Here is a 25,428-nt window from a genome sequence, read left to right as displayed (position 1 = left end):
TATGACGAGTAGCCTTCAATCGTACGCATACCCTGATTATTTAGTACCACTGCACCGAATTCCCGTGCTTTAGTCCATATTCAAACCTCTGTAGCACGAGCATCCACCGACAGCGCTGCCGAGGAAGATCGGTGCACACGTGAACCGCTAATTACAAGCAGGAGGCACCGAAAATTCCACAGCTCGGTGTAATGGTCAGGATTGGAAAGACGGCGGCCGAATATAGCAATAGTAACTTTACCCCACATCGTACTTAAAAATGTCTCACGTAACCGAGATAAACGTATTTTCTAGATATTTACGCGAAAAAAAAATTTAATTGCATCTCAATGGCTGAACCCCTCCAGAAGAGGCGCCTCTTGCGGATGACGGTGGCGCACTATCGCCAGCCTAACGTCAGTGAAGAAGACTTTTATCAATGGGTGACCGAACAGCATGCCGCCCGGGCGGCCAAGTTACATGCTAAAAATGGGATTGAGGGGTTTTCTATCGTGAGTGCGCGATCAACCAGGAGATCACGAGTGAATGGCAAAAGTAACAGTAGTCCCGCTAGTTCTTCGCCCCCAAGTCGTTTCGTGACTTCACCTCGGAACTCAACAACGCGCGCGGAAACCCATGGCGGGTTCGAGACTTTGACGCGCAAGTCGAGTTCTTGTTCCGGGACATGGAAACGTTTTACAAGGGGGCAGCAGACGCGGATTTTCAGGCGCTACAGGCAGAGGAGGGGCCCTTTATCAGCGGCGAGGGTGCAGAAATTAGTCTCGGCTGGGTTGAAACGTACGTCAGTGACGGTCAAGTCGTCAACCTCGATGAGGCTGGTAAGCCTACTTTCTTGGCCTTCAAGGACATGAGTCAGGCGCCGTAAACGAAGATCGTTTCTATGATACATAGAGAGCTTCACAGATTGAATGGACGGAATAATTGTTATGCCAAGTGTCAAGTCTTTGTATCACACGTATAACACACTCTGTTCATATATATATTTAATTTATGCGGACGACCAAAGACCGCAGAGATAACCCCCCCGATTGTTTACAGCAGGCACTCCATGATCAGAGCATAACACGCTGGAGAGCTAATTTGGAAACGGTATGCACGAGCTGTAGTGTGGAATCCTCATTGGCTTCAATCGCCTGCAAGGTCACCTTGGCTACAGTAGAAAGCCCATCATCGGTATCTGCAACCCCGTTCATGGGACGCTTCTCTGCAGCCGGAGGACCTGAGGCGGCGGTTTTTGACGCGGAGCCGGTGACAGGATTAGATACAGGTCTCATAATTTCGCTAATCAGAGAATGCATGTGCATCACGTTGGTCTCCATAATGCACGTCAGCACGAGGGACTGAACCGACGAGGTCTTGGGCAGCTCAAAGGAACCAACCGCCAGGCTGGGCAATTGGGTGGGAAAGCAGCAGCTGCCCTCGTCGTCATCCAGAGTCGTCGCGCTACCTCTGACCCCCATCTTCAGCCGCACCTCTAACCACGCCGCGATGTGCTGTAGGATCTTGTCGTAGGACGCGAGGAGGCACATGTAGCTAGACAGAACAAGCAACTGGGACGGTTGATCCAGTGCGAGTTGTGCTAGGGTTTCGGAATCATTGCATGATCTGCATGACTCGAGTCGAGCGCAGATGCTAGTCAACAGTCCCGTGTATTGAGTTGATAATTTAAAAGTGGAATCCACTGGAAGTTCCAGAGGGCTCAGGGAGTTTCCTGAGCCACTCCCCTGCGTCCTCTGCCCGGTAGCAACGATGGGTATCGACTGCATGTGCTGGTGAAGCTGCACATTGGTGTCCGACAGTCTGCGGATCCAGGAAGTCATATTTGAGTGAAGGGCGTCAGGAATTGGATTTGAGGGCTCCTCCTGGTCTGAGGGATTGCCCCGCAGCTCTGAGTCTGGATCCGGTGCGTCCCCATATGGTGACCGCAGTAGATCGGAAGGAGATAATTCATTACCATACCCAGAATCAGGACGTGAACTTTTGCCATCGGCTCCTTTTAAGTTCTCTCCTGCCTGATCAAAGTCCACCATCATGTCATCTTGCCCCTGCTGGTTTGCATGCTGAGGGGACGTGTTTCTAGTCTGAGATAGGCGATGTCTGTGATAGGTCGAGGGAAAGGAAGACCGCATCGTGGCGGGTAATGAAAAGTCGTACAAGTCGTCCGAAGATTCTCGATTGGGAGCGTCACTCCAGCGTGTCTGTCCCACTTGTTCAGAGGTTCTTAGGTGAGACGGAGGTTGAGGTTGACTCGCGTGGAGACTCCCTGCAGCGCCATACGGGGCCGTCAATGCAGGATGGATATCGGCTTGTAGCGAGGAGTCCAATTCAAGATTTAAGTCGGTCGGCATGTCCAGCAAGCTCGTCGACAGGTAATTGAAGTGGTCCGCATGCTCGTCGTTCGCATCATTCGGGTCTTCTTCTTGATTTACTGTGAGTCCGAGTCAGCCTCGCATCATTCACCTGCATCGTGATCGTAGTTTACACTTACCATGATGTGGTCGTGTACTATCACCATTGGCATGAGTTTGTGACGGTTGCTGCTGGGTATTCTTGGTGGATTGGGCTCGAGACCGCAGTCTCAAGGGCCGTGGAGTACATCGAACGCCTGCCCTGGCGCAGCGCACACAAGTGTCGCTATTACTCTCGCGTCGGCAACGTAACTTTTGGCCATGGCACCGGTCGCAGGCTCGATGAGAAAAGCCCAAGTCGTGGACAAGCATGTTCATTCCGCGTTCAACTATCAATGAGACTCCGGCTCTTCAAGCAGTGCACAGACGTCGAACTGAAAATGGAAATAAAGAAGCACCAACTATCTCACTGAACAAGGAGAAAAACCCAGGGGTCTTCGGTGTGATCAGTCTGACTGCGAGATTTGTATAATTTCTGACAAGCGAAGTATTTGTTTGAGCCCCACCACTGCCCGTTGTCTGGGACTCCTACTTGGCTGAATGGCCATCCCACTCAAGTCTTTGTCGCCATACTGCCCAGTCGCTTACTGTTGATGGCAATTGCCTGAAATGCTTCTACAGAAGCTAGTCAAAAGTACGGTCTTGAAGCCTCCTTTGTCATTGGTGGAAGCCCCCGCGCTTCAGACCGGCAGATAGTGGAGAAAGGATCGAGTACAGTCAGATTTTAGGTTACGGCTGATGCTGATCGCGAGGATAATCTTCTAGGGCTTTACGGCTCGATGCCAATCTTATCTTTCCTGCAGGACCAATAACCTTCCACTGATCCACTGGATCCGATGGTCTCGTGGATCGGCAGCTTCACTCTGAAGTTTAACACCGGGTGTAAGCGGCTGGCTTACTCGCCTCAACTCAATCACACGGAGTAATGGTTCCGTAATGGTTCAGTAATGGTTCCACCCGAGGAGAGGGAAAATTAACCTAGACCAGCTCGGTTGCTCTTCTTAGCTTGCTGCTTAGATTGGAACGCCCAGACTCTGTCTCACTGCATTAGCGCTACATTTAGGTCTAGCAAGATGCAAGACTTTACATGATGAGTGATAATTTGCAATCGCTTCGTCAGGGTAGTATTTGGGGTGGCTCACTTGGCAGGCAGACGAGCTAATCTGACCAACGGGGGGACAGCAGAAGCGACACATTGGCCAAGGCGAAAGTTAGGTCACTAGATCCAACAATAGAGCCCCGTCATCATTGGTAGAGAATTATAAGGTTGGCGCAATAAGGTATAGGATATTGCCAACAGCATTGTGCCGAATAACAAAGAAGCGGGGCCAAGCATCAGCACGTACAGGCAAGCAACGCAGCCCCCAAATGCTATACTGAAGGCCATCTTTCATTCTACCATATTTGAACCACATTCCCTTTTTGGCATACCGGCTGTCCTAGGCATGAAGACGACATATTCTCAATTTTGAGACCGCTGTAATATTCATTTGCTGCGTGATCATGGATTACACTGCAGTTTACTTGCAAGGCTGAGAAAGAAGATATATCTCTGGGTATCGTGCAAGTACTGGGAACCCCCGCACAGTTGTTCAGATAGGACAGCGCAATTTATGACCTTTTACTATGGCGCTTTAGGGCCGTTATCCAATCTATTTAGATTTGAATAGATCCATCTGATGTTTTAAATTAAGTGGACCAGTGGTACTAGAGTGGGCTTCCTATCAGGAGCTACGCCTTTGAAATGACACGTACTGTTATTCATACAGTATGGTACACGAGGCATAGCTACCCCTACCCAGCTGCATTATCTTATTAAGGGAATGATCTACAACGTATTTGGCCCCCATCAGGTAATCAGGACCCTATGAGTACTATGTACTGCAATAATTTAAATAATGTTCAGTTAATTCTTTCAAGTTGAATGCATTGAAGACTCAGAGCCTCGGTCAGAATTTTATTTTTTGCTAAAATATGAGAATAATATATACCTCGCTTCCATTCCTCACAACAAACAAATAGTATCATATATTGTTGTGATGGTCCAATCACAAATACAAAGTCTCTACCTTACAGAGTACTGAATGTATATACATTTTCCCTGTCAAATAATTAATTTTAGTCAGAGGACTAGAAAATATTCTGCCCTAGGTATCCACCTCCTCCTATCAGCCTGTCACTGTTTCTCTGCTCTCACCCCCTCCTGCCCCGCCTCCAGCAAAGCCCCACTACGCCTGTTGTCCAGACAGTGGACGGAGTACTCCGTAGATCCTAGATTACCTACTCTGAAAACGCTCTTCGCTTTTCTTCAGTGTGGTTGTGCGTGCTCAAATTTACATACCATTTGGCCCCTCAGAGATCTTCGCGACCGTCTCCTCTCTCCTGGTTTCCTTTGCTAGACATGACTGTCGACCCGCCAGAGCTTCTCGAGAAGCTGACAATCAGCGGTAGGGCTTTAATGATCTGTTATTCGAAATATATTCCAGCAGCAACAAAGCTAATACCTGCCTTTGACCCACAGATGCTGGTGCAAACGGAGCAGAGACAGGTACCTCCGCCCCCGCCGCAGCAAACGAAACATCGAAGGAAGCAGAGGACTCGGACGACGACGTTGCCGAGAATACCTCAGCAGTAGCTGCCGAGGACGGGGCTACCAAGAAGAAGAAGAACAAAAAGAGAAAGCCTAAGAAGAAGCAACCGAAGGTCCAGACCGATCCGCCTTCGATTCCCCTATCCCAGCTATTCCCCAACAACACCTACCCCAAGGGCGAAGAGGTCGAATACAAGGACGAGAATCGATATCGAACGACCAGCGAGGAGAAACGACACCTTGACAATCTCAACAGCGACTTCCTCTCTGATTACCGTCAGGCCGCTGAGGCACACCGTCAGGTCCGTCAGTGGGCACAGAGAAGCATCAAGCCCGGTCAAACGCTCCTTGAGATTGCTAATGGCATCGAGGATTGTGCGCGACGTCTGGTGGGCCATGACGGTTTAACTGAAGGTGACTCTTTGATAGCCGGCATGGGATTTCCCACGGGGTTGAATATTGATAACGTCGTCGCCCATTACAGCCCTAACGCCGGCTGTAAGACTGTACTTGCGCAGAACAATGTCCTCAAGGTTGATATTGGCATTCATGTAGGCGGTCGGATTGTCGACAGTGCCTTCACAATGGCGTTCGACCCTGTGTATGATAACCTCCTCGCTGCGGTCAAGGATGCAACCAACACTGGGGTGCGTGAAGCTGGCATCGACGTGCGGGTGGGAGAACTAGGCGGCTATATTCAGGAGGCGATGGAGAGCTACGAGTGTGAAATCAACGGCAAAACTCACCCGATCAAAGCGATCCGCAACTTGTGCGGCCACACAATCCTCCCGTACTCCATTCATGGTACCAAGAGTGTCCCCTTTATCAAGTCGAACGACATGACAAAGATGGAAGAAGGGGACGTCTTTGCCATCGAGACCTTTGGCAGTACCGGCAGCGGCCGATATGTCGAAGGAGGCGAGGTCTCCCATTATGCCCTGCGCGGTGACGCGAACAGAAAAGACTTGACTTTGTCTTCTGCCAGGTCCGTCTTGACAGCGATCAAGAAGAACTTCAGCACGATCCCTTTCTGCCGGCGCTATTTGGACAGGATTGGACAAGAGAAGTATCTCCTCGGGGTATGAGTCCCCATTCCGGACCGGCGATTGGAGCTCTTGACTAACATGAAGATAGCTGAATTACCTAGTAAAATCCGGAATCGTTGAAGACTATCCTCCTCTGAATGAGAAGCAAGGAACTTATACGGCCCAGTTTGAACACGTAAGTCATGTTGAGCTTTCTTCTCAAAGAGAATAACTACTAATGGTGGATATAAGACCATCCTGCTTCGACCGACCGTCAAAGAGGTCATCAGTCGTGGGGACGACTACTAGATGTATTCGTGGGTGGTGTTTTCCATTTCGTAGGGGCATTGAACGGTTGCGGAAATGAATATCATGGTTCATAGATCAACACACAGGGCATGAGAATACCATAAAAGTAGCTTGATGTCTTCCTCCGTTCCGGTCATCATATAACTTACCATTCAAGCTGTAGTAGCCTCAAATAGTGGAAGTGAACAATTTCGGCTATCTGAATATTCTTGCGCATTTCCCGATATTTCGGGCGAATCGACCTTCGGTTCAAGGACATTCTATTTTCGGTGTTACATGCTGCTTACGTCCCGTCTAGCGGGGAACAGAGTGATATGCGTCGGCTCGGACTGCTATTGTACTTGTACGTCTGCTTACACTACTGGACGGGTCTTGTTTACATACAAGTAGCCACTAATCTTCCTTACTGACAGTGGTCTGACCCAGTTTTAAACCGCAGTATCTGGCTATATTGGCAAGCATTGACATACCTTACGACCCTGTCTGTGCTCAACACCAAACACCTTCTACCATGGCCGGAATTGCAGAACAGTTAATCGAAAAGCTAAACGCTGTTGAGGCGGGCATCTTCGAGGGCCAGGATGCCACGCGACAGAGGCTGGCTCTGGCGGCCCGCAAACTCTTCCACACGCTGGAAACAAAGGAAGAAAAGACCATGCGACTCGCTATAGAGGAACCGATCATGTTCTCTGTGCTCCAGGCCCTCATTGATATTGGTCTATTTGAGGGCTGGGCTGCTGCCGGTGGTGGCGAGAAGGATGTGAGCGAGTTGGCTAAACTCAGCAAGAAAGATATTGAACCGGAGCTTCTATGTAAGGATTCACTACGCCACAGAGTGCCATTGAACTTGTATACTAATCATTTCACAGGTCACCAACTACGACTGATGGCTGCCAACCACATTATTCGGGAAACGGCAAACGACCGCTATGTACCTACGCCCTATTCGCTGGCTATCGGCGATAAGAGCACTCAGGTCGCCCCAGCGCTTCGCATCAGGTAAGCTGCAGCATTTGTGCATGGGGTAGTTATCGAACCCAGACGGACTAACGAGCAATCAACGACTAGAACTGATCACGTCGCACCATGTGCCATGCACTGGCCCGATTTTCTGGCCAAGACCAACTACCGTAAGCCGCGGGACGACAAGGCTAGTTGTTATATCGACACCTTTCCTGAAAAGAAGAGCTTTTTCGAGCGTTGTAGCGCGAACCCCGTGCACCAGGAGAGTTTCTCATCGTTTATGGATGTGTGGGCCAAGGGAAAGAGAGCTTGGCCAGAGTTCTACGACACACAAGCACTGCTTGATGGCGCCGACCTGACCAATGGTAGCCCATTCGTGGTGGACGTTGGCGGACACCACGGCATCGATCTCATGCGTGTGGCGGCGAAGCACCCGGATCTTCCCGCTGGATCTCTTGTGCTCGAGGACCTACCAGAGGTTGTCGGTGCTGTCAACCCTCCCACTGACAAGATCAGGACTGTGGCACATGACCTCTTCGAGGAGGGCGTTGAACAGCCCGTTAAAGGTAGGACACCTGGTCAGCTCCGAGTACAGTGCGTGAGGAGGCTAACAGGAATATGCAGGAGCTCGAGCGTATTTCATGCACGCCGTCCTGCATGACTGGTCGGACGAAACATCTGTCAAGATCCTTAAACAGATTGCCGCTGTCATGAAGCGCGGCTACTCGAAAGTGCTTATTAATGACATTGTGATCCCATCCACCGGTGCCAGTTGCTATCAAGCGGCCATGGACTGTCTTGTGTTGCAGGCTTCAGCCAATGAAAGAACCGAGGCCGTGTGGAGCAAGGTGATCCAGGATGCTGGTCTCAAGCTAGTCAAGTATTACCCTGATGGTCGTGGATACGAGAGCGTGATTGAGGCCGAGTTGCCATAACCGAGCTTATTGCTTGCATCTGAAAGACAGGGGGACACAATGGTCTCCAGCCTTTTTCACGTCCCTGCCACACGTACACTCTCAATCAACATAGATAGATTTGTCAAACATAGGCATCAAGGAATTGAAAATAAATTGCCTTCCGTAATAAGCCCATGGCGCTGCATTAACTTGTCAGATATACTTGCACAGGCTATATTGTTCGGTATACTGAATTGATCTATCAAATATATTTATGCGATCTAGAACTCGAGGTATTTCTTCATAAATTCAAGCTGCCTCGCCAGGACTTCTTCTGCTCCCTCTCCGTTAATGACATCCATATGACCTCTCCCAGCAACTAGATCGAACTCCTTGTTTGGCTCCGGAATCATGTCAAATACAGCTTTTTGATCCGCAGGGCTTGAGATGGTGTCCTCGGCGGGAGTGACCATCATGATTGGCGTCCCTTTGATGAGGCGCATCGCCCCGTACGGCTGCCACGCCAGCACATGGTAGTAGCTCTGCACTGTTGTCTGGTTGGTAAAGAATGAGGTGCCCAGGAATGCTCGGAATTGCTCCATATTGTACTGGTTACCCCAACCAGCGGGGTTGTAGCCATCATCACCCACAAAGGGAATGTATACCGGTTCATTGCCTGCGATGGTGGAGACACGATCCTGCATTGCCAATGCCATGACGTTGTTCTTTTCCTTCTCTCTGAAATCGTAGTTGGCAATCGGTGTCACCGAAATGGCCGCTCCAACACGGTGGTCTAGACCAGCCGCAACAAGCGCCGTCATGGCACTGAATGAATAGCCGTAGAGAGTGATCTTGTCCTCATCGACCATGGGATGACGGGCCATGAAGGTCAGAGCGTCGTGAAAGTCCTCCACCAGCTTGGCGGGCTTGACATCATTGCGCGGTTCGCCATCACTGGCACCAATGCAACGATTATCATACAAGAGTACCGTTACTCCCTGTTGCTGGAACCAGACGGCGACATCTGGTAATAGGATCTCTTTTGGCGTGTTGAACTAGAAAGATTTAGTTTACAAGGAAGGATACAATAAAGTCATACGTACTCCTTGGTTCATGACAATAGCTGGCCCTCGAATTGTCCCTGGGTAAAGCCAGCCGCGTAACGTCAACCCATCAAAGGTACGAAACTCGACATCCTCGCGATTCATTGTGGACAGTTGTGGTCTCCTACAGCAGCTTCCAACAAAGTGTTTAGAATGTACACAGAAAAATGAAACAGTGACAAACCACTCAGTCATTTCATATCAACACCATACAGTAATCCGAACAGAGCGGTAGTTTCGGTATTACACTCGGTAACCGACCTGTGAGACACTATTGAGGTAGCTAAGATTTCGGTGCCGATTACCAGATCTATACGCCGATTCGACGGCACGGGGAACTCATGGCTTATCGGTAATAGGAAGTCCATACTCCATAACCCGTGTACAGCGCGGCTCATTAGGTGGTACGAAGCCAACCCTACCTTTTGTATCGTCTAATGAGGTTATTGTCTAGACGAGGATCGGCTTGGCGACGTTCTACCGTTTTACCGTACTTTCCAGCCCCACATTCAGGTCAGCATAGTGTTAGACCCAGGTGATGGTATCAAGATAGTTGAAGACCGGTAACCTACTTCCTGTTTGTTTTGTTCTCATCTAGACCATTCTTGGACGATTTCGCCCTTTTCCTCGCCGTTACCACAACACGAGATGACCATCACGAATGGCAACAAGCGCATCCAGGATGCTCCAGAACCTATCGCAATTATTTCCGCAGCCTGTCGATTACCAGGGCATGTGAACAGCCCGCACAAGCTATGGGAGCTCCTTCAGTCTGGCGGCACTGCCGTTTCCAACCAGGTGCCCAAATCTCGGTTTAGCTCAGAGGGCCATTTCGACGGGTCGGGCAGGCCTGGCACCATGAAAGCCCTGAGCGGCATGTTCATCGAGGATATCGATCCTGCCGCCTTCGATGCTTCCTTTTTCAACCTCACCCGGGCTGATGCGATCGCCATGGAACCCCAGCAACGTCAGCTCCTAGAAGTAGTATACGAGTGCTTCGAGAATGGTGGCATACCAATCGAGAAAGTGAGTGGGAAACAAATAGGGTGCTATGTTGGCAGTTTGAACGGCGGTAAGAATCCTGTAGATCCCTGCACAAAAATATGAATCGGGATTCTAATTGAATTAGATTACCACGACATGCAGATGCGAGACCCCGAGCAAAGAATGGCGGGTCATGCGGTGGGCACAGGTCGCGCCATACTGAGCAACAGAATTAGCCACTTTTTCAACCTGCAAGGATCCAGGTGAGTCTTCCAACACAGGGTGGGAGGAGTCATCATCTACTTGACCGTAACTAATATCGGCGTCTTTTCATAGCTTCACAATTGATACAGCGTGCTCTAGCGGCCTTGTGGGCGTAGATGTAGCCTGCAAGAATCTACGCGCGGGGACATTGACCGGAGCAGTCGTGGCAGGTGTCAATCTGTGGCTATCGCCAGAACACACTGAAGAAAGGGGCACCATGCGGGCAGCGTACTCAGCTAGTGGCAAATGCCACACCTTTGATGCTAAAGCTGATGGTTACTGCCGAGCCGAGGCGGTTAATGCTGTGTACCTGAAGCGTCTATCCGATGCTGTAAGGGACGGCGACCCTATCCGTGCATTGATTCGGGGAACAGCGAGCAATAGTGATGGGTGGACTCCGGGGATCAATAGCCCTAGTTCCGAAGCTCAAGCGGCGATGATTCGCGAAGCTTATAAAGATGCCGGTATCGACAGGAGCGAATACGCCGAGACGGGATACCTCGAGTGCCATGGCACTGGTACACCAGCGGGTGATCCTATTGAAGTGAAAGGCGCTGCGTCAGTGCTGGCTCAAATGCGCCCACAAACGATCCCCTTGATTATCGGATCGGTGAAAAGCAACATTGGACACTCGGAGCCAGGAGCGGGACTCTCGGGACTCATCAAGGCAATGTTGGCTGTCGAGGAGGGCAAAATCCCCGGAAATCCCACGTTCTTCAACCCAAATCCCGCCATCGACTTTGATGACCTTCGGGTACGTGCCACACGCGTAGGCATTCCGTGGCCCAAAGAATCGAACCACTACAGACGTGCAAGTGTCAACTCTTTTGGCTTTGGAGGCTCCAATGCCCATGCCATACTAGACAACGTGGATCACTACCTTGCAAAATATTTGACCTCGCTCAAGATATCCAGACCTCACGTTAGCTCGTATATCAATATGTCTGACATGCTGTCCTTGTTTGACGGCCTGCGGTCATCCAAAACGGTCACTCAGCGTCCCCAAGTACTGGTTTTCTCGGCCAATGATATGGATTCATTAAAACGCCAAATAGCAACACTTTCAGCCCATCTTCTCAATCCTCGAGTCAAAGTCAAGCTTTCAGATCTCAGCTATACACTCTCGGAGCGGCGATCTCGCCATTTTTGCCGTGCGTTCTTGCTCAGCTACCCAACAAAGAGTGGACATGCCAGTAAGATCGCAGTGGACGAGGCCCAGTTTTCCAAGACACCGCAAGAGGCAACAAGAATCGGCTTCGTGTTCACGGGCCAAGGCGCGCAGTGGTCACAAATGGGGCTGGAGCTAGTCAGAGCGTTCCCAGAGATAGCTAAGCCCGTCCTCGAGCAGTTGGACAGAGTGCTACAGCAATTGCCAGTAGGCGTCAAGCCAGAGTGGTCGCTGGTGGAAGAGCTAACAGAAGCCCGATCCTCCGAGCACCTTAGCGAGCCAGAATTCTCCCAACCTCTGGTGACAGCGCTACAGCTGGCACAACTGGCCGTACTGGAGTCCTGGAATGTGAGACCAGAAGCCGTGATAGGTCACTCTTCTGGTGAGATAGCAGCTGCGTGCAGCGCAGGACTCATCACGCCCAGGCAGGCCATTCTGAACGCGTACTTCCGCGGACTAGCAGGTAAAAGGGCTTTGGCAACTAGTCCGAAGGGCATGATGGCTGTTGGGCTGAGCGCAAAGGACGTCCAACCGTACATCGAGGCCCTCGATACCGCCAGAGGAGATGTGGTAATCGCTTGCTACAACAGCCCTGCTAGTGTCACACTCTCTGGGTCTGCCTCCACATTAGCGGAACTGGAAGGGGCCATCAAGGCAGCTGGACACTTTGCCCGAATGCTGCGAGTTGAGGTGGCGTACCACTCGCATCATATGACCAAGATAGCCAACCGCTACGAACAGCTGCTTAATGAGCACGGGGAGCTTGAAGATGGCGGCAAAGGCATTATGAGCTCGATTCATATGATCTCAACTGTTACTGAGAGTGAGGTTACGGGAGCTCAAGTCGGTAAAGCTGCATATTGGAAAGCGAACATGCTATCGCCTGTCCGATTCGATGGGGCTTGCAACAAGATGTTAGCAACGACGAAGCCCGCTCCCAATTTCCTCATAGAACTTGGACCAAGCAACACGCTGGCAGGGCCAGTCACCCAGATTGCCAAAGCAGCCAAGGTCGACCACCTCACCTATACTGCAGCGAATAAGCGTGGCCAAGAGGAGAGCTGCCGCGCGATTTTCGACGTTGCAGGCAACCTGTTCCTGCAGAATGCTGACTTCTCGCTTGACAAGGTGAACATCCGCGAATCTACACCGGATAAGGTGAAGCCCGCAGTAATCATCGACCTGCCCAACTATGAGTGGAAACATTCTACCCACTACTGGCACGAGAGTTTGGCTAGCAAAGACTGGAGGTTCAAGAAATTCCCAGCCCATGACTTGCTTGGTAGCAAAGTCCTTGGAACGCTGTGGCAGAGCCCTTCCTGGCACCGAATGCTCCGTCTGTCCGATGTGCCCTGGCTGCGGGACCACCGGATTGGATCAGAAATACTCTTTCCCGCTGCTGGCTATATTACCATGGCCATGGAGGCTGTTCGCCAAACCGCTCTGTCGACTGCGTCAGACGAAGATCGGGATGCCCTGAAGACGAGGCGTTACCGGTACTGCCTTCGGGATGTCCAATTTCCTCGAGGATTAGTGCTTGAGGATGACGTTGAGGTCCATATCATGCTATTACTAGTACCCATGGCAAAGCTAGGACAGGGATGGTGGGAATACAAAATCACATCCCTAGCAGAATCGGATTCAATAGCATCATCATCATCGTCAACCCTGTCACCCGAGAAATGGAACATTAATTCCACCGGGTTGGTTCGACTGGAGACCAATCCGGATGCATCATTTTCTCGAGCACCAGAGGGCATCTGCAGCCTGCCTTTGGATAACCCGACGCCTGGCCAGCTGTGGTACAAGTCTCTCAGAGACGCCGGATACCTCTATGGTCCCGACTTCCAGAAACTGGTAGCAGTCGAGGGCACGGAGGGGAAGTCAAGCTCGCGCTCTCTTATCTCTTTGGAGCCGCCCCGATCCAAGTGGGAGCCGCAGTCCGAGTACCCACTACACCCGGCTCCTCTAGACAGTGTCCTACAAAGCATGTTCCCCTCGCTTCATCGCGGAAATCGCAGTACGCTAGACAGGCTACTCGTTCCCAGGGGTATCAGTGAACTCACTGTCTCTGGTCACATCTGGAAGTCCGCAGAGGCCGTATCTGTGACCACATGGAACAATGTGTCGGGAGACGCGTCTTTGTACGATCCTGCCAGTGGATCCCTAATCATGCAGCTCAACCGCGTGTCATTTTCCCCCTTGCTGGATGGTCGAGAAAGCGTTTACATGTCACATATATATAGTCAGTTGACGTGGAAGCCAGATTTCCAACTTCTTGATACAGACGAGAAGCTCCAACAAGCACTGTCCGGTGTTGATGACAATGCTGAGTGCCATGTACAGGAGATCCTCGATTTGGCAGCTCACAAGGCCCCAAATTTGAGGGTTCTCGAGTTCAACCTCTTGTCCGAAAGTATGGACTCTCTGTGGCTTGCCGGAGATCCAACACCGCGTCCGGTTCGAACTGCCCTTACCGAATTCCACTTTGCTGCCAACAGCGCAGACACTGCGCTCGCCGCCCAAGAGAAATATGCAGATTGGCCAGCGGCGCGAATTGCCCGCTTCAGTGTGCTTGATCCATTCAGCAAATCCTTTACTGTACCAGCAGGGAGTTCCAAGTTTGATCTTGTGGTGATCAGGTGGTCTCGACATAGAAACACCGGCGAGCTCGAGACCCTTGCGGGCAACTTGCGCCGTATCACTTCCGAGGGCGGCAGTGTGGTATTCTACGATCCCGAACAGTCCAGTCCGTTAGAGGGTAAAGGTTTGATGAACGGAAATAGCTTTTTTCACCCTGCACTGCAACGCTGTGGTCTCACCAAGGTTCGCCAGACGATGGGTGGGAGTTGCATCGTTGCAGAGGTCAGCCCCGAACAGACACCTTCACTCAACGACTATGCTAGGGCGGTTGTTGTGCGTTTCTCATCGGAGCGAGCCCCTTTAGTCAATCAAACCATTTCACAGGTTGGAGAACTTGGCTGGAGCTTGACTGAGATCTGCATCAATGATGAATCCGGCCATGGGCTTTCGAAACTTCCGCCCAAATCAAATGTGCTTGTTCTCGACGAGTTGGCTCAGCCTTTGCTTGCCACAGCAACAGAAAATGAATGGGCCGCTGTCCAGGAGATAATACACAGAGAGTGTAACTTGGTTTGGGTGACCCAGGGCTCGCAAATCAAGCCTAATGTGCCGCTCAAGGCCGTTGCCCATGGTATTTTTCGTACTGTCCGCGCCGAGGTACCCATGATTCGCATTGTGACTCTGGATGTTGCGTCAGCTACAACGGAGAGTCTGAGCACAAACGCGTCTGCCATCAGTATGGCTTTAAAGGAGATAACCTCAGTGGATACATCTCATCCAGTTGAGTGCGAGATTGCTGAAAGAGGCGGTCTGTTGCACGTCAGCAGGGTATGGCCGGATGCTGGGGTGAATAAACGCAAGGTGGAAGACAGCGGAGGAGGCCCGTCACCTGTGATGACCGATCTCCATGACTCAAAGTCTACCATTCGCTTGGTTACAAGTAGACCTGGTAGTTTGGAAGCGCTACATTTCGCGGAGCAAGCTCTAGGTGGGCCTGCAGGTCAAGTGATGGGAGCGGATGAGATCGAGGTCGAGATATTCGCCTCTGCTTGCAACACCAGAGACGTGGATGTGGCTATGGGCCATATCTCTGAGTCCTCGTATGCACTCGGCTTAGAGGGTGCTGGCGTGGTCGTCCGCGTAGGCGGCTCCGTCAGCAGTCGCTATGTCGGTCAGCGAGTAGCAGTGTTTGGTAGAGGCTGTTTTGCCAACCGAGTCACCGTCTCATGCAAGACTACCTTTCCCTTGCCTGATGATATGTCATTTGAGGAGGCTGCAACGCTACCAGTCGCATTTCTCACCGGTTTATACGCACTTGGTCGTCTCGCACATGTACAGGGGGACGACCGTGTCTTGGTCCATTCAGCTTTTACAGATGTCGGGATCGCGTGCGTCCGACTCTGTCAACGTTCGGGTTATGATACTTTCGCGACGGTGGGCAATCTGGAGCAGCGCGATTTTCTGGCTCAGGAGCTTGGACTGCCAAAAGATCATATCTTCATGTCAGAGCCATCAGCATTTCCTCGCGCGCTACATGACGCCACCAAGGGCCATGGACTGGATGTTATTATCAGTCAGCCTACAAATGGCAATCTGGACTATGAGAACGCGCGGTTACTTGCCCCTGGCGGACGACTTATAATGATAACAAACGGAGGCGCCGATATTGGCAATTTGCTGTCGACAGGATCACTCGCTCCCAACTGTTCTTTCCAGAGTTTGGATATAACATCTTTACCAGAGAGAACCATCCAATCGTAAGTGAACTGACAGTCCTATAATGGCTTACCTTTCATTCAGTGTTGGTACTCATATTTGCAGTGCGTTCTCCGAGCTGTCTCAGCTCATCGCAGATGTCAATGTGCCACCCCTGTTACCCAGAACACTTTTGAGTTATGAAGCGATACCAAAGGCGCTTCGACTTCTTCGAGAAGGCACTCACATTGGGAAGATCGTTATTTCAGACGACCGTGGCACGAAACTTGCAGTTCCGGTAAGAGTTCGAGCATGAATTGAACTGAGTCAGTTTCTAACATTTCTAGACACGACCTGCAACGACGTTGGCACAGAGTATTCTTCACCCTGATTACTGTTATTTCTTTGTGGGAGGTTTGAAAGGTATCTGTGGCAGTCTGGCCATCCATTTGGCCTACCAGGGGGCCAGGCACATTGCCGTCATGTCCCGCAGTGGGTATGGAGACAAGGTATCTCAGGGCGTCGCTCGAAACATAAGAGCACTGGGGTGTTCTCTTGAACTGCTTCAAGGCGACGTCACTCGTATCAGCGACGTCAGGCGGGCTTTCAGCCAAGTGTCGGTTCCCGTTGGTGGAATCATCCAAGGAGCCGCCGTATTCAGAGTAAGACACTCTGCCATAGCCATTCTTCGTTATTCAATCCGTACTGACCCAACAACTCTCAGGATCGGACGTTTGAATCCATGTCTCACGCTGACTACCACGCTGCTTTATCGAGCAAGGTGACGGGCACGTCCAACCTACATACTGTCTCTCTAGAAACGAAACAGCCGATCTCATTCTTCATCATGCTGTCTTCCATCTCTGGTGTGATAGGTCAAAAGGGACAAGCCAACTACGCTGGTGGTAATGCATTCGAAGACGCCTTTGCAGAGTATCGGCGCGCATTGGGACTGCCCGCTATTAGCATCAATCTCGGACCTATAGAAGACGTCGGTGTCATTCACGGTAACGAAGACCTACAGAACCGGTTTGACGGAAGCACGCTGCTTAGCATCAATGAGGGTTTGCTGCGCCGAATCTTCGACTACTCTATCCTTCAGCAGCATCCAGATCCACATCAACGTCTGAACCTCACCAGTCAAGGCCAAATGATTACCAGTCTACTTGTTCCTCAGCCTGAAGACAGCGATCTGCTCAGCGATATCCGCTTTAAGGGCTTGCGAGTCCTGGGAGCGGATGGTCCCCGTTCACGAGGGGACCAAAGCAAAGATAGAGAGATACAGAGCCTCTTGTTTCTGGCCCAATCCCAGGGTCCCGATCGTGCAGCCGTGCGAGCGGCAGCTATCACAGTTGTGGGTGCGCGGTTGGCCAAGCAGCTTCGTTTAACTGATGCGCTAGACTCGGCACGTCCCTTGTCGTACTACGGTTTAGACTCGCTGGCGGCTGTAGAGCTACGTAACTGGGTGCGTATGACATTGGGGATAGAGCTCACCACATTGGATGTCATGAACGCGGCCAGCTTGGGAGAATTGTGTGATAAGGTTATCGGGAAACTGGGAGTTGCCATGTAGTTTAATGGTTCCTGGTGATTATTCCAACGTGTGTAGGAGGCCGGCCTGCTAGTCTCCTCATCCGGTTGGATGATTGCTTGCAGGATATCTGTTTGAAACTTGGTTGCCAGGATGAATTACATTGATGCCCAGTCAGTCGTCCGTCGCCCGCGAGGTGTAAGCTGTTGATTATGGTTATAGAGACGAGGACTGCTACTTATTAAAAGCAAACAACTACAGATAACTGATCAGTACTGAAGTTGAAGGGTTCAACGAAGCTGGTTTGAAATGTAGGTTCTAAAATCTCAGAAAGCTAATTCTGGCGCCATCACCCTTATAGCTGATTCACTCTTAAATAAAACACTCAAAGATAAATGCGAGTCCACCCGATGGGAGTCCACCCGCGACGACCGAGCAAGACTGCTCTTTGCCGACTGAAGTATATTCGCCTCATGGCCGCTCCTCCTTCCCCATCTCCTTGCTCTTCGTACAGTAATATACATGTATGCAAGAATCGGTTCATCACTGCCCAGTCCGAAACTGGTATCCAACCTCCAGCTTAGTCCACAACACGGATGTACCTGTAGGGCTTGGCGGTGAAGCTACCATCCTTCCAACCAACAGGGCGCTTATACGCGACACAGCCGTAGGTGCCACGGCATTCAAGGGTATTGTACTCCTTCTTGGAGCTGTCGGCCCACGAAAGGAACAGAGTGACGTGGCCGGCCGCACCGCCAGTGCCGGGACCAAGGGTGCCAACAAGGTCACCAGGCTTGAGGTCGTCCCATGAGATAGGCTTGGCGATCTCCGGGAGACTGACAGTGCTGTAGCCTGGCGAATTCGCATGGAGAGCCATGCTGACGAAACCCGAGCAGTCCGTGCGGTATTTGCGGCCATTAGGGTCCGGGTATACCTTGTTCATCGAGTATGGGATGTGGCGGGAGACCCAGTACTGACCGCGGGAGATGATCTCCTTGCGAGTGATCTTGCCGTTGTAGTCCGAGTTGCCGTCACCGGGGCTGCCACCGCCACACTCCTTGGTGACCATGCTGCTGGAGCCGGTCTTGACGTAGTAGTCGGTAACGTAGCAGCCATCAGTTGTTTTGTCCCAGATGTTGTTGCCCTTAACGTCTTCACCATATGTCTGGCATGTGAGCTTGACATCGGCCCCCTTTTCGTATGACTTGACAACCTTGTCATTCGTCGATGGACCGGTACGGCAGTTGACTCCGTCGCCCGTGATGGCGTACGCGTTGACCATGGAGGCAGCCGCAGCCAGGGTCAGTGCCACGAGTTTGAACTGCATAATGGCGAATAAAGCGAGGCAGGCAGATTCTTCGTATGGGAGGGCTTTCAAGAGGTGTCGCTGTGTTTCTGAGGATGCGCTTCCTTTTGATGGCGCGTTTGTGGATGAGAGTCTGAAATGACACAGGTAACGGCAGGAAGTCTGGCTGGCTTTATACTTGTAGTCCAAACGTTGCGCATCAGGCCGCATCAGGATACTAAACTGTTTGTGTCGTGCTTCTATCCTCGCCCGATGCTGATCTTGTTCAGATTGAGCACCATGAACACGAACGATCATCGCCGGGGCCAATTTGCCCGAAATGCTGAAACCTTATTTACGGGGAGTTGAGCAAGCCTTTCACACCACCCATGCGTTGCAAATGACCGACACGGCCAAAATGCGATTGATTGAACTGAGCTGGTTGTATCAGGACTCGCATCTTAATCTGCGAGAGCTCGTAAATAGGCTTTTTGGTCGTATTATCTTATTATATCCGACTAATACGAGAGAGATCTCGTTTCTTGCGGGAAGTTAACATCTGCATCCACCAGCCGCCAGCCACTGACCTTCAGTTGCTTGATGCATTGGCAGACAACATTAAGATTATTCCCTTTCAGACAATCACACAGCATACTGTTTATCCCATTTTCTTTTCATTTTTATTTTATTGTATTTTATTTTATTTTTTCCCCTTTGGCTAAATGCCGTGGTCGCACTCTGTACCGACGTAATTCGAAAGGGGACCCTTTGATGGTCCTAAATCAAATTTGGCCAGTTTGACCTGCAGAAGGACACAGGAACATCACACGCTTCCATCAATCCTACCCCAAGTGGTGATCTATATCAAACACACGGCCGAATACGGATACGATGTGGAGCCGAGGTTGCTGGATACGCTGCCAAAAATAGCCTGATTGCTCCACTTGGGCCGCCCTTTATACGAGTCGCAGGGACGATCGGCAGGGTTCATCGCAAAATGAAGCTAATCTCGGTGACAAGCGAACACGATATTGCTTGGCAGGGGAGCATGGTCAACAATCCACTTCCCCATGAAAAGCATGCTGGGGTACCTGCATAATCCAATGTGTTCTGCATAGAACTCGAGGCTACCATTGGTAGTTTGACAGGCCAAATGTGGCGAAGCAGTATGGCAGCTACTATGGCTATAAATAGCTGTATCTGCTCCCATCAACGGCTTGGCCTATCATCACGCTGTGTATCTTAGCTCCAAGTTCGAACAATATTCGATTAGGGTTACTGCAAGTATCCATCCATCCATCCTGCTCACAATGTTCTCTCTGTTTCAGCTGCCAGTGATCATAGAAAATAACCCCTTGAGCAGATCGTCTCTAGATCTTAAGAACCCGCATGGGTTTCAGGGAGGCATGAATTGTTTGGCAGTCAGTTCTCCGTTCCTTTGTCATTGGAAGGAGATTAATTTAATGTATAATGTATAGGAGATACTTGAACCCCCGGAGTTAAAGGCCCCAAGGATATAGACACCCAATTTTCATCGTCTCCGGCATAGGAAGATGGAGACTGGGTAAAGATACTGGAGTAGGGCCAGACAAAGTATGGGAGAGAAGACCACTATCCATTCTTCTGTTGGATAGTTGCTCCTCCCTTACTTGGCGTCGATGAAGGAAAGCACAGCCGTAAGACAAGCACACTATGTTCGCTACTCAAAATTCCAGTCAGCCTTGGACAGCCCCCATTCCGCGCACAGCGTCCCCAGCCATTTTGAAACAGAGACCAACTCCTCGCCCCCATCGTCAGTCTTCATGGCAACTAACCCTTTAGACGCATGTAGATACTTCTCCAGCGTCCACGGCGGTAACTCGTACCAGTCGTGTGTACTGCTGCATACAAAAGCCTTGCCTGTGTCGCCTGATCGTAGCTCATCCCAGCAAGCATTGCAGAGGTTCACATTGTAGCAATACTTGCAGGCATGGAAGCCATCGTCATAGTCCCAGAACCGATTGCAGTTATTGCAACCGAGAGCCCAGTCAATCCCTCTCTCGTGTTTTCCAAGAATCTTTTCGACCCTATGGTAGCAGGCGACCCTCTCACTATCAACATCTGGTTCGGATGCTAATCTGCTGGCTTCTCCCCAGACCTTATTAAGATTTTTCCAGTGCGCGTCTTTGTCCAGACACTCCCTTTCATAGAACTCGAGGAGTTCTGCGCTGACTGCTTCCAGAGAGGGCTCCTCTCCGGCAAGAAGTTCCTTGAGGACTACGCCATCGAACCGCAATTCCGGAAGCAGCAATGCAGCTCGCAGTGCATTCTCATAATCTCCAGTGCGGTTCAGAAGGTTGTGAAGCGCGGTGAATCCGTCTGAATCATTGAAGATATCATCGTCAACCAGAATGTTGAATGCCTCTACTATATCAGCGCGGAAGATGTCACGAGCCTTATCCCTCTGTCCCTTGAACGTGTATAGTGATGCAAGCGCCGACTTGGGGCCTTGGGCAGCAGGGTCATCCTTGTAAATCTGCCGTAATCTCTCTGCGTCTGCCTCTGACTCCTCTCCGTCCGTTTGCACGGCCCTGTCGAGGTAGAACATGCTGAGGCGGTCCACCGCACTTTGTTTGATGAAATTAAGCCGATCTCGGTCTTCCGAAGCGACCTTCTCCCGAATTGTGTCCAAACACTCACGCAGATTGCCTGCGGCGATGGCTAATTGCTCAGGAGAGTTCTTGTGGAGATAGTACCCAGCACTGCCCTGCTGCAATAACAGAATTGCAAGCTCCTCGTTCTTGCCTTCTGTCCGCGCAGTCGCAATCGCCACCTCCATCTCATGTTGGAAGACTGCCCACAGTTCCGGGTAAGAAGAGACGACTGAGAAGACTGCTTTGAATACGGACAACATGTAACTCTCGTTCTGCCGGCTCAGAGCCGTTGTCAGCATAGCCATCAACAAGGTAGACTGCGTGCCAGGGATTCTCTTGGTAACAGCTTTCTGGATGATGGACTGCGCCTCGTCCTCTTCTTTGCTGGCAACATACAGCTGGAGCATCGCATAAAGGATTTCTACGTTTCCGTCATCCAGTTTGGAGGCTTCTTTTAGATATTCCAAGGCATGTTCTGTTTCGGTCGCCCATTCACCGAGAGCTTTGAACACATCTCGCAGCTGCTCGTTGTTGACGGGGTCTTGAGCTTGGAGAATTGCGGCAGCCTGTCGTTCCTGGTTAGAAAAGAGCCTGTTCGGCGCAGAGTGAGAGCCTTTTCATACCTTCTTGTACTGCTCGGTCGCAGCGTCACGCTCACTCAGGGTAGCATAGGTGTCACCTAATCGGATGAACCATATGGAGTCCGCTTCGGTGACTTTCAAGGACTGCTTGCACCACTGCTCTGCTTTGGCGACCTTTTCCAAGTCGGAGTCATTGTCATTTATGATGATTCGCCCGTCGCCATCCTCCGAGTTATCAACCTCCTCAGCCACACCGACTTGATCATCCTGCCCTGGTTTTGCGCCCTGCATTCAGAGATTGACACGGATTAGGCACAGGGAGCGATCAACAGGATCCAACAACTACGTACCAAAGTGAGGAATCCGCTGATCCATCGAAATGCGTCATAGGCGGTCCATTCGGTTTTTTGCAGCCAATTTCGAGCAACCACGGTCATGATCGGGGTCAACAGACTGGAGTTGCGATGTCCGTCTTTCTTTAAATCTGCCAGCCATCGTTTGTCCCGAGGTCCTAGGCCAGCGATCGCCACGGGGTCATCCAGCCACCTCCAGAAGATCTCCATATCCTCATTATGCCGGTACCAGGCTACCGGGTAGCAGAATTCCCAATTCCGCTCGATGAGATCACCCTCGTTGAACATCTCGTAGACATGCGATCCAATGAATTGCTTATCTGCGGGCTGAAGCTCGTCTAACCCAGTTACCTCCGACAGCGCTTTGAGATGGGTTGTGATAGAGCGCATCAGGTACCACCCCAGTGCCTTCCCCCTTTCGTCGACCACCGGCTGTAGAAAGAGATCGAAGGCCCTTTTGACAATCTCGAGGTGAGCATCAGCTTCGTACACCTGGATCTTCCGCTGGCCTGCGTTGGTCTGATCGGATGCTGGCTCAAACGCAAATCCACCTAGGAAGGAGTAGTGGTTCAAGTCCCAGAAGAAGCGCTGAACCAGCCTGAGATCTCCATTGGTGATGCTGATCGTGGCCGTGATCTTCGGGTCATCCGCGGACTGTCTAGGCCTGTCTCGTTGGGCAACAACGCAGTCTCGAACATGATCTTTGAGTGCCAGGTATCTCCCGCCGTAGGCCAAGGTAAAGATCTTGGAGTATTTCCCGGTGATCTTTTTGTCGAGTGGCTGGAGTGAGACGGTCTTGAAACGGAGGAACAAGGCCGCTGCCAGTTCCTCCAGAATCATCATTACATCTCCAGCCACCGCCCAGATCAGAAGCTCATTGATTTCCTCAATCTCCCGGGGCTTGAGCACCGCTTCCAAACCTTCGATTTCCGATCGCATTAGCACCTGTGGATCCGTGATCGACTCATGCAACACCCGGTTGAGCTCTTCCTCCGTGCCGCCCGAGGCGATGATCTCTTCGACCTTGCGGAGATCTTGCTGAATTGTAGCATAGGAATTGTTGGATCGCGCCAAGAGTCGTTCCTCGACCATCCTTTTCCGTCGCAGCGAGTCCTCGTCTGCTCCCTGGAAGATACCGGCGCGCTTCAGCTCCCCAACAAGGAATGCTTTGATGTCAATCTTGTTGTATTTCGTAATGTCGATAGTCTTCGCCGGAGAAGAGAGGAGCTGTTGTAACCCCCTGAATGCTCCTGGCTCGCCGCTGACAAGCACTCGGACGCGGTTAGACCTGCTTTGGTTGCTTTGTTGAATCGCCCTCAGAAGCCGCTCACGGTCTTCCATGCTGAGGGTGCTGACCGAGTCGAGTAGGATGTAATGCGTCATATTTTTGCTCGGCATTCCTATTCCCAACGAGGCCCAGAGGTCCGTACAGCTGGCATCTCTGAAGTACTTCTCGCTCTTCCCTGGCTCGCCGCACGCACTAGAAACACGCCTCGCGTAGACTAAGTCCTGCTCTGCCAGCTGGACACAGATAGACTTGATCGCTGCCTCTGGTCGTTGTCTGTCGCCCTCTCTGTCTCTGTTCTCTACCATGGAGAAGGAATAGTACCCAATCAAGCTGCGCTCAACTTTTGTGGCCAAGTTTGCAGATTTGATTTCTTGGGCAATCGCGGAGACAAGAAAGGACTTGCCGGTTCCGGGTTCACCAGTCAGCACGAGTAGGGAATCCGCTGCACTGCTTCTATCGATCCACTGCTTGTATGCATCGATTTCGTTCAACCATTTCCCGCTATCCTTAACAGCGCCCTCCCACATCGTATCACGGGCCCCGAGAACCGCGGCTATTTTCTCGTCCTTCTGCCCAAGGTTGGTTTTTATAGTACTCAGAATTTGCTTCCGGTTGTCATCCAATGTGCGCTTGTGCTCTGCCTCCACGAGCCCGGATACGTCGTTCTTGATGGCCTTGGTGTTTGTGTCAATCTCGAGTGTGGTGGCCTTCATAAACCTGACGTGCTGGCCGGTTTCCACCGCCACCTCGAGGGTCAGAGTCGCTTGGATGTTCAGCTGGTCCTGAGTGAGCTTCTTGAAGTTTGCCAACTCGTTCTGCACAGACCCATCGTCCAAGAGGATACGTTTGGCGTTGCGCTTGAAGCTCTTCCATCGGCCCTCATGATGGATATTAATGCAGTCGGCACATAGGTTCACAAAACTCGTCATAACCTGGTAGATGGACAGTCGCAGAGCCTCGTCAATCTCCGAGCTTTCCTCCATCCGCTCGTATATCCGAAACTGTGCAAGGGCCGGTCCAACCTCTGCAAAGATGGCGTCGATCTCGCCATGGAACTCATGGACCTTTTTGGGAATATCCAAAAGGAAAGAAAGAGCGTTGAAACACAGTCCTGCCGGGGCGAAAACCTTGGAAGTCCAGATCAGCGTCCCTGCCTCCGGTCTCAGATTGTATGCAATGGAATATTATTACGCCTTACCATGGACGCACCCTGCGACGCAATACCACCCAGGAGCTGGATACAGTGTATCATTTGGAACCCCACCGCTTTAGCCTTCGAAACACTCTCATCGTCCGCTTGTGCGGCATAATGCGCGTCGAGGAGCCTTCGCAGATCCTCAGGTCCCCTGGAGACACCATCGAGCTTTTGGCCCGTGCGCTCCTGGAAGCGAACGATGGTCTTCTCCCAGATCTCCTTTACGGACGCGGGGCCACTTTCCTGCTTAGGCGCCGAGATCATCGTGTACTTTGAGACTTGGAGATCCAGGATTTTCTTTTCTGCGGGCGCTTCTTGAGCCCCTGGTGCTATTCACGTCGGGTCAGGTCTGTCCTTTATGCGCAATGGGCTGACCTCCATCATTCAGCCGCCTGCACAAATTAGGCTATCATGTCTACCCCTCCCACACGAAGCTCACGATCCCGCAGCTGTCCTGGCGTGGGGCTGACAGAGCTGAAGCTCGAGCCAATCACAGCTGCGGTCTCGCGGAAAATTGAATGTCATTTGCTGCGGCATGGTGAGGCTGGCTGGAAGTAAGCAGCCTTCAAGAATA

General features: G+C 51.3%; 8 protein-coding genes across 8 annotated transcripts; 4 read left to right on the top strand and 4 right to left on the bottom strand.

The window, feature by feature from the left end:
• Positions 1-329: 329 nt before the first annotated feature.
• Positions 330-865, top strand: Aud_008727 (EthD domain-containing protein; the record flags this gene model as incomplete). Its single annotated transcript, XM_043293592.1, has 2 exons — positions 330-491; positions 554-865. The coding sequence occupies 2 exons, from the start codon at positions 330-332 to the stop codon at positions 863-865; spliced, it is 474 nt and encodes a 157-aa protein (XP_043149527.1).
• A 187-nt stretch (positions 866-1,052) lies between these two features.
• On the bottom strand, positions 1,053-2,671 carry fumR (Zn(II)2Cys6 domain-containing transcription factor fumR; the record flags this gene model as incomplete). The annotated part of the gene is made up of 3 exons (XM_043293591.1): positions 1,053-2,428; positions 2,489-2,605; positions 2,662-2,671. 3 exons carry the CDS (start codon positions 2,669-2,671, stop codon positions 1,053-1,055), a joined length of 1,503 nt encoding a protein of 500 aa, XP_043149526.1.
• A 2,138-nt stretch (positions 2,672-4,809) lies between these two features.
• On the top strand, positions 4,810-6,332 carry metAP (putative methionine aminopeptidase, type II; the record flags this gene model as incomplete). Its single annotated transcript, XM_043293590.1, has 4 exons — positions 4,810-4,855; positions 4,930-6,077; positions 6,133-6,219; positions 6,276-6,332. 4 exons carry the CDS (start codon positions 4,810-4,812, stop codon positions 6,330-6,332), a joined length of 1,338 nt encoding a protein of 445 aa, XP_043149525.1.
• A 511-nt stretch (positions 6,333-6,843) lies between these two features.
• Positions 6,844-8,230, top strand: fmaD (putative O-methyltransferase; the record flags this gene model as incomplete). Its single annotated transcript, XM_043293589.1, has 4 exons — positions 6,844-7,144; positions 7,202-7,331; positions 7,401-7,861; positions 7,920-8,230. The coding sequence occupies 4 exons, from the start codon at positions 6,844-6,846 to the stop codon at positions 8,228-8,230; spliced, it is 1,203 nt and encodes a 400-aa protein (XP_043149524.1).
• A 242-nt stretch (positions 8,231-8,472) lies between these two features.
• On the bottom strand, positions 8,473-9,399 carry fma-AT (acetyltransferase fmaC; the record flags this gene model as incomplete). The annotated part of the gene is made up of 2 exons (XM_043293588.1): positions 8,473-9,246; positions 9,295-9,399. 2 exons carry the CDS (start codon positions 9,397-9,399, stop codon positions 8,473-8,475), a joined length of 879 nt encoding a protein of 292 aa, XP_043149523.1.
• Positions 9,400-9,942: 543 nt separating this feature from the next.
• On the top strand, positions 9,943-17,561 carry fma-PKS (polyketide synthase fmaB; the record flags this gene model as incomplete). Its single annotated transcript, XM_043293587.1, has 6 exons — positions 9,943-10,366; positions 10,424-10,541; positions 10,615-16,050; positions 16,115-16,286; positions 16,336-16,650; positions 16,713-17,561. 6 exons carry the CDS (start codon positions 9,943-9,945, stop codon positions 17,559-17,561), a joined length of 7,314 nt encoding a protein of 2,437 aa, XP_043149522.1.
• A 538-nt stretch (positions 17,562-18,099) lies between these two features.
• Positions 18,100-18,846, bottom strand: Aud_008721 (putative NlpC/P60-like cell-wall peptidase; the record flags this gene model as incomplete). Its single annotated transcript, XM_043293586.1, has 1 exon — positions 18,100-18,846. The coding sequence occupies one exon, from the start codon at positions 18,844-18,846 to the stop codon at positions 18,100-18,102; it is 747 nt and encodes a 248-aa protein (XP_043149521.1).
• Positions 18,847-20,503: 1,657 nt separating this feature from the next.
• Aud_008720 (uncharacterized protein) lies at positions 20,504-25,391 on the bottom strand (the record flags this gene model as incomplete). Its single annotated transcript, XM_043293585.1, has 6 exons — positions 20,504-22,012; positions 22,061-22,303; positions 22,369-24,786; positions 24,858-25,183; positions 25,230-25,246; positions 25,294-25,391. The coding sequence occupies 6 exons, from the start codon at positions 25,389-25,391 to the stop codon at positions 20,504-20,506; spliced, it is 4,611 nt and encodes a 1,536-aa protein (XP_043149520.1).
• Positions 25,392-25,428: the final 37 nt, after the last annotated feature.

This window comes from Aspergillus udagawae, assembly GCF_001078395.1.
Source record: "Aspergillus udagawae IFM 46973 DNA, scaffold_7, whole genome shotgun sequence".
In the NCBI taxonomy this organism is placed as follows: domain Eukaryota; kingdom Fungi; phylum Ascomycota; class Eurotiomycetes; order Eurotiales; family Aspergillaceae; genus Aspergillus; species Aspergillus udagawae.
Note: the sequence above shows the minus strand (reverse complement) of the source record. Positions and strands in the feature narration are given on the sequence as shown.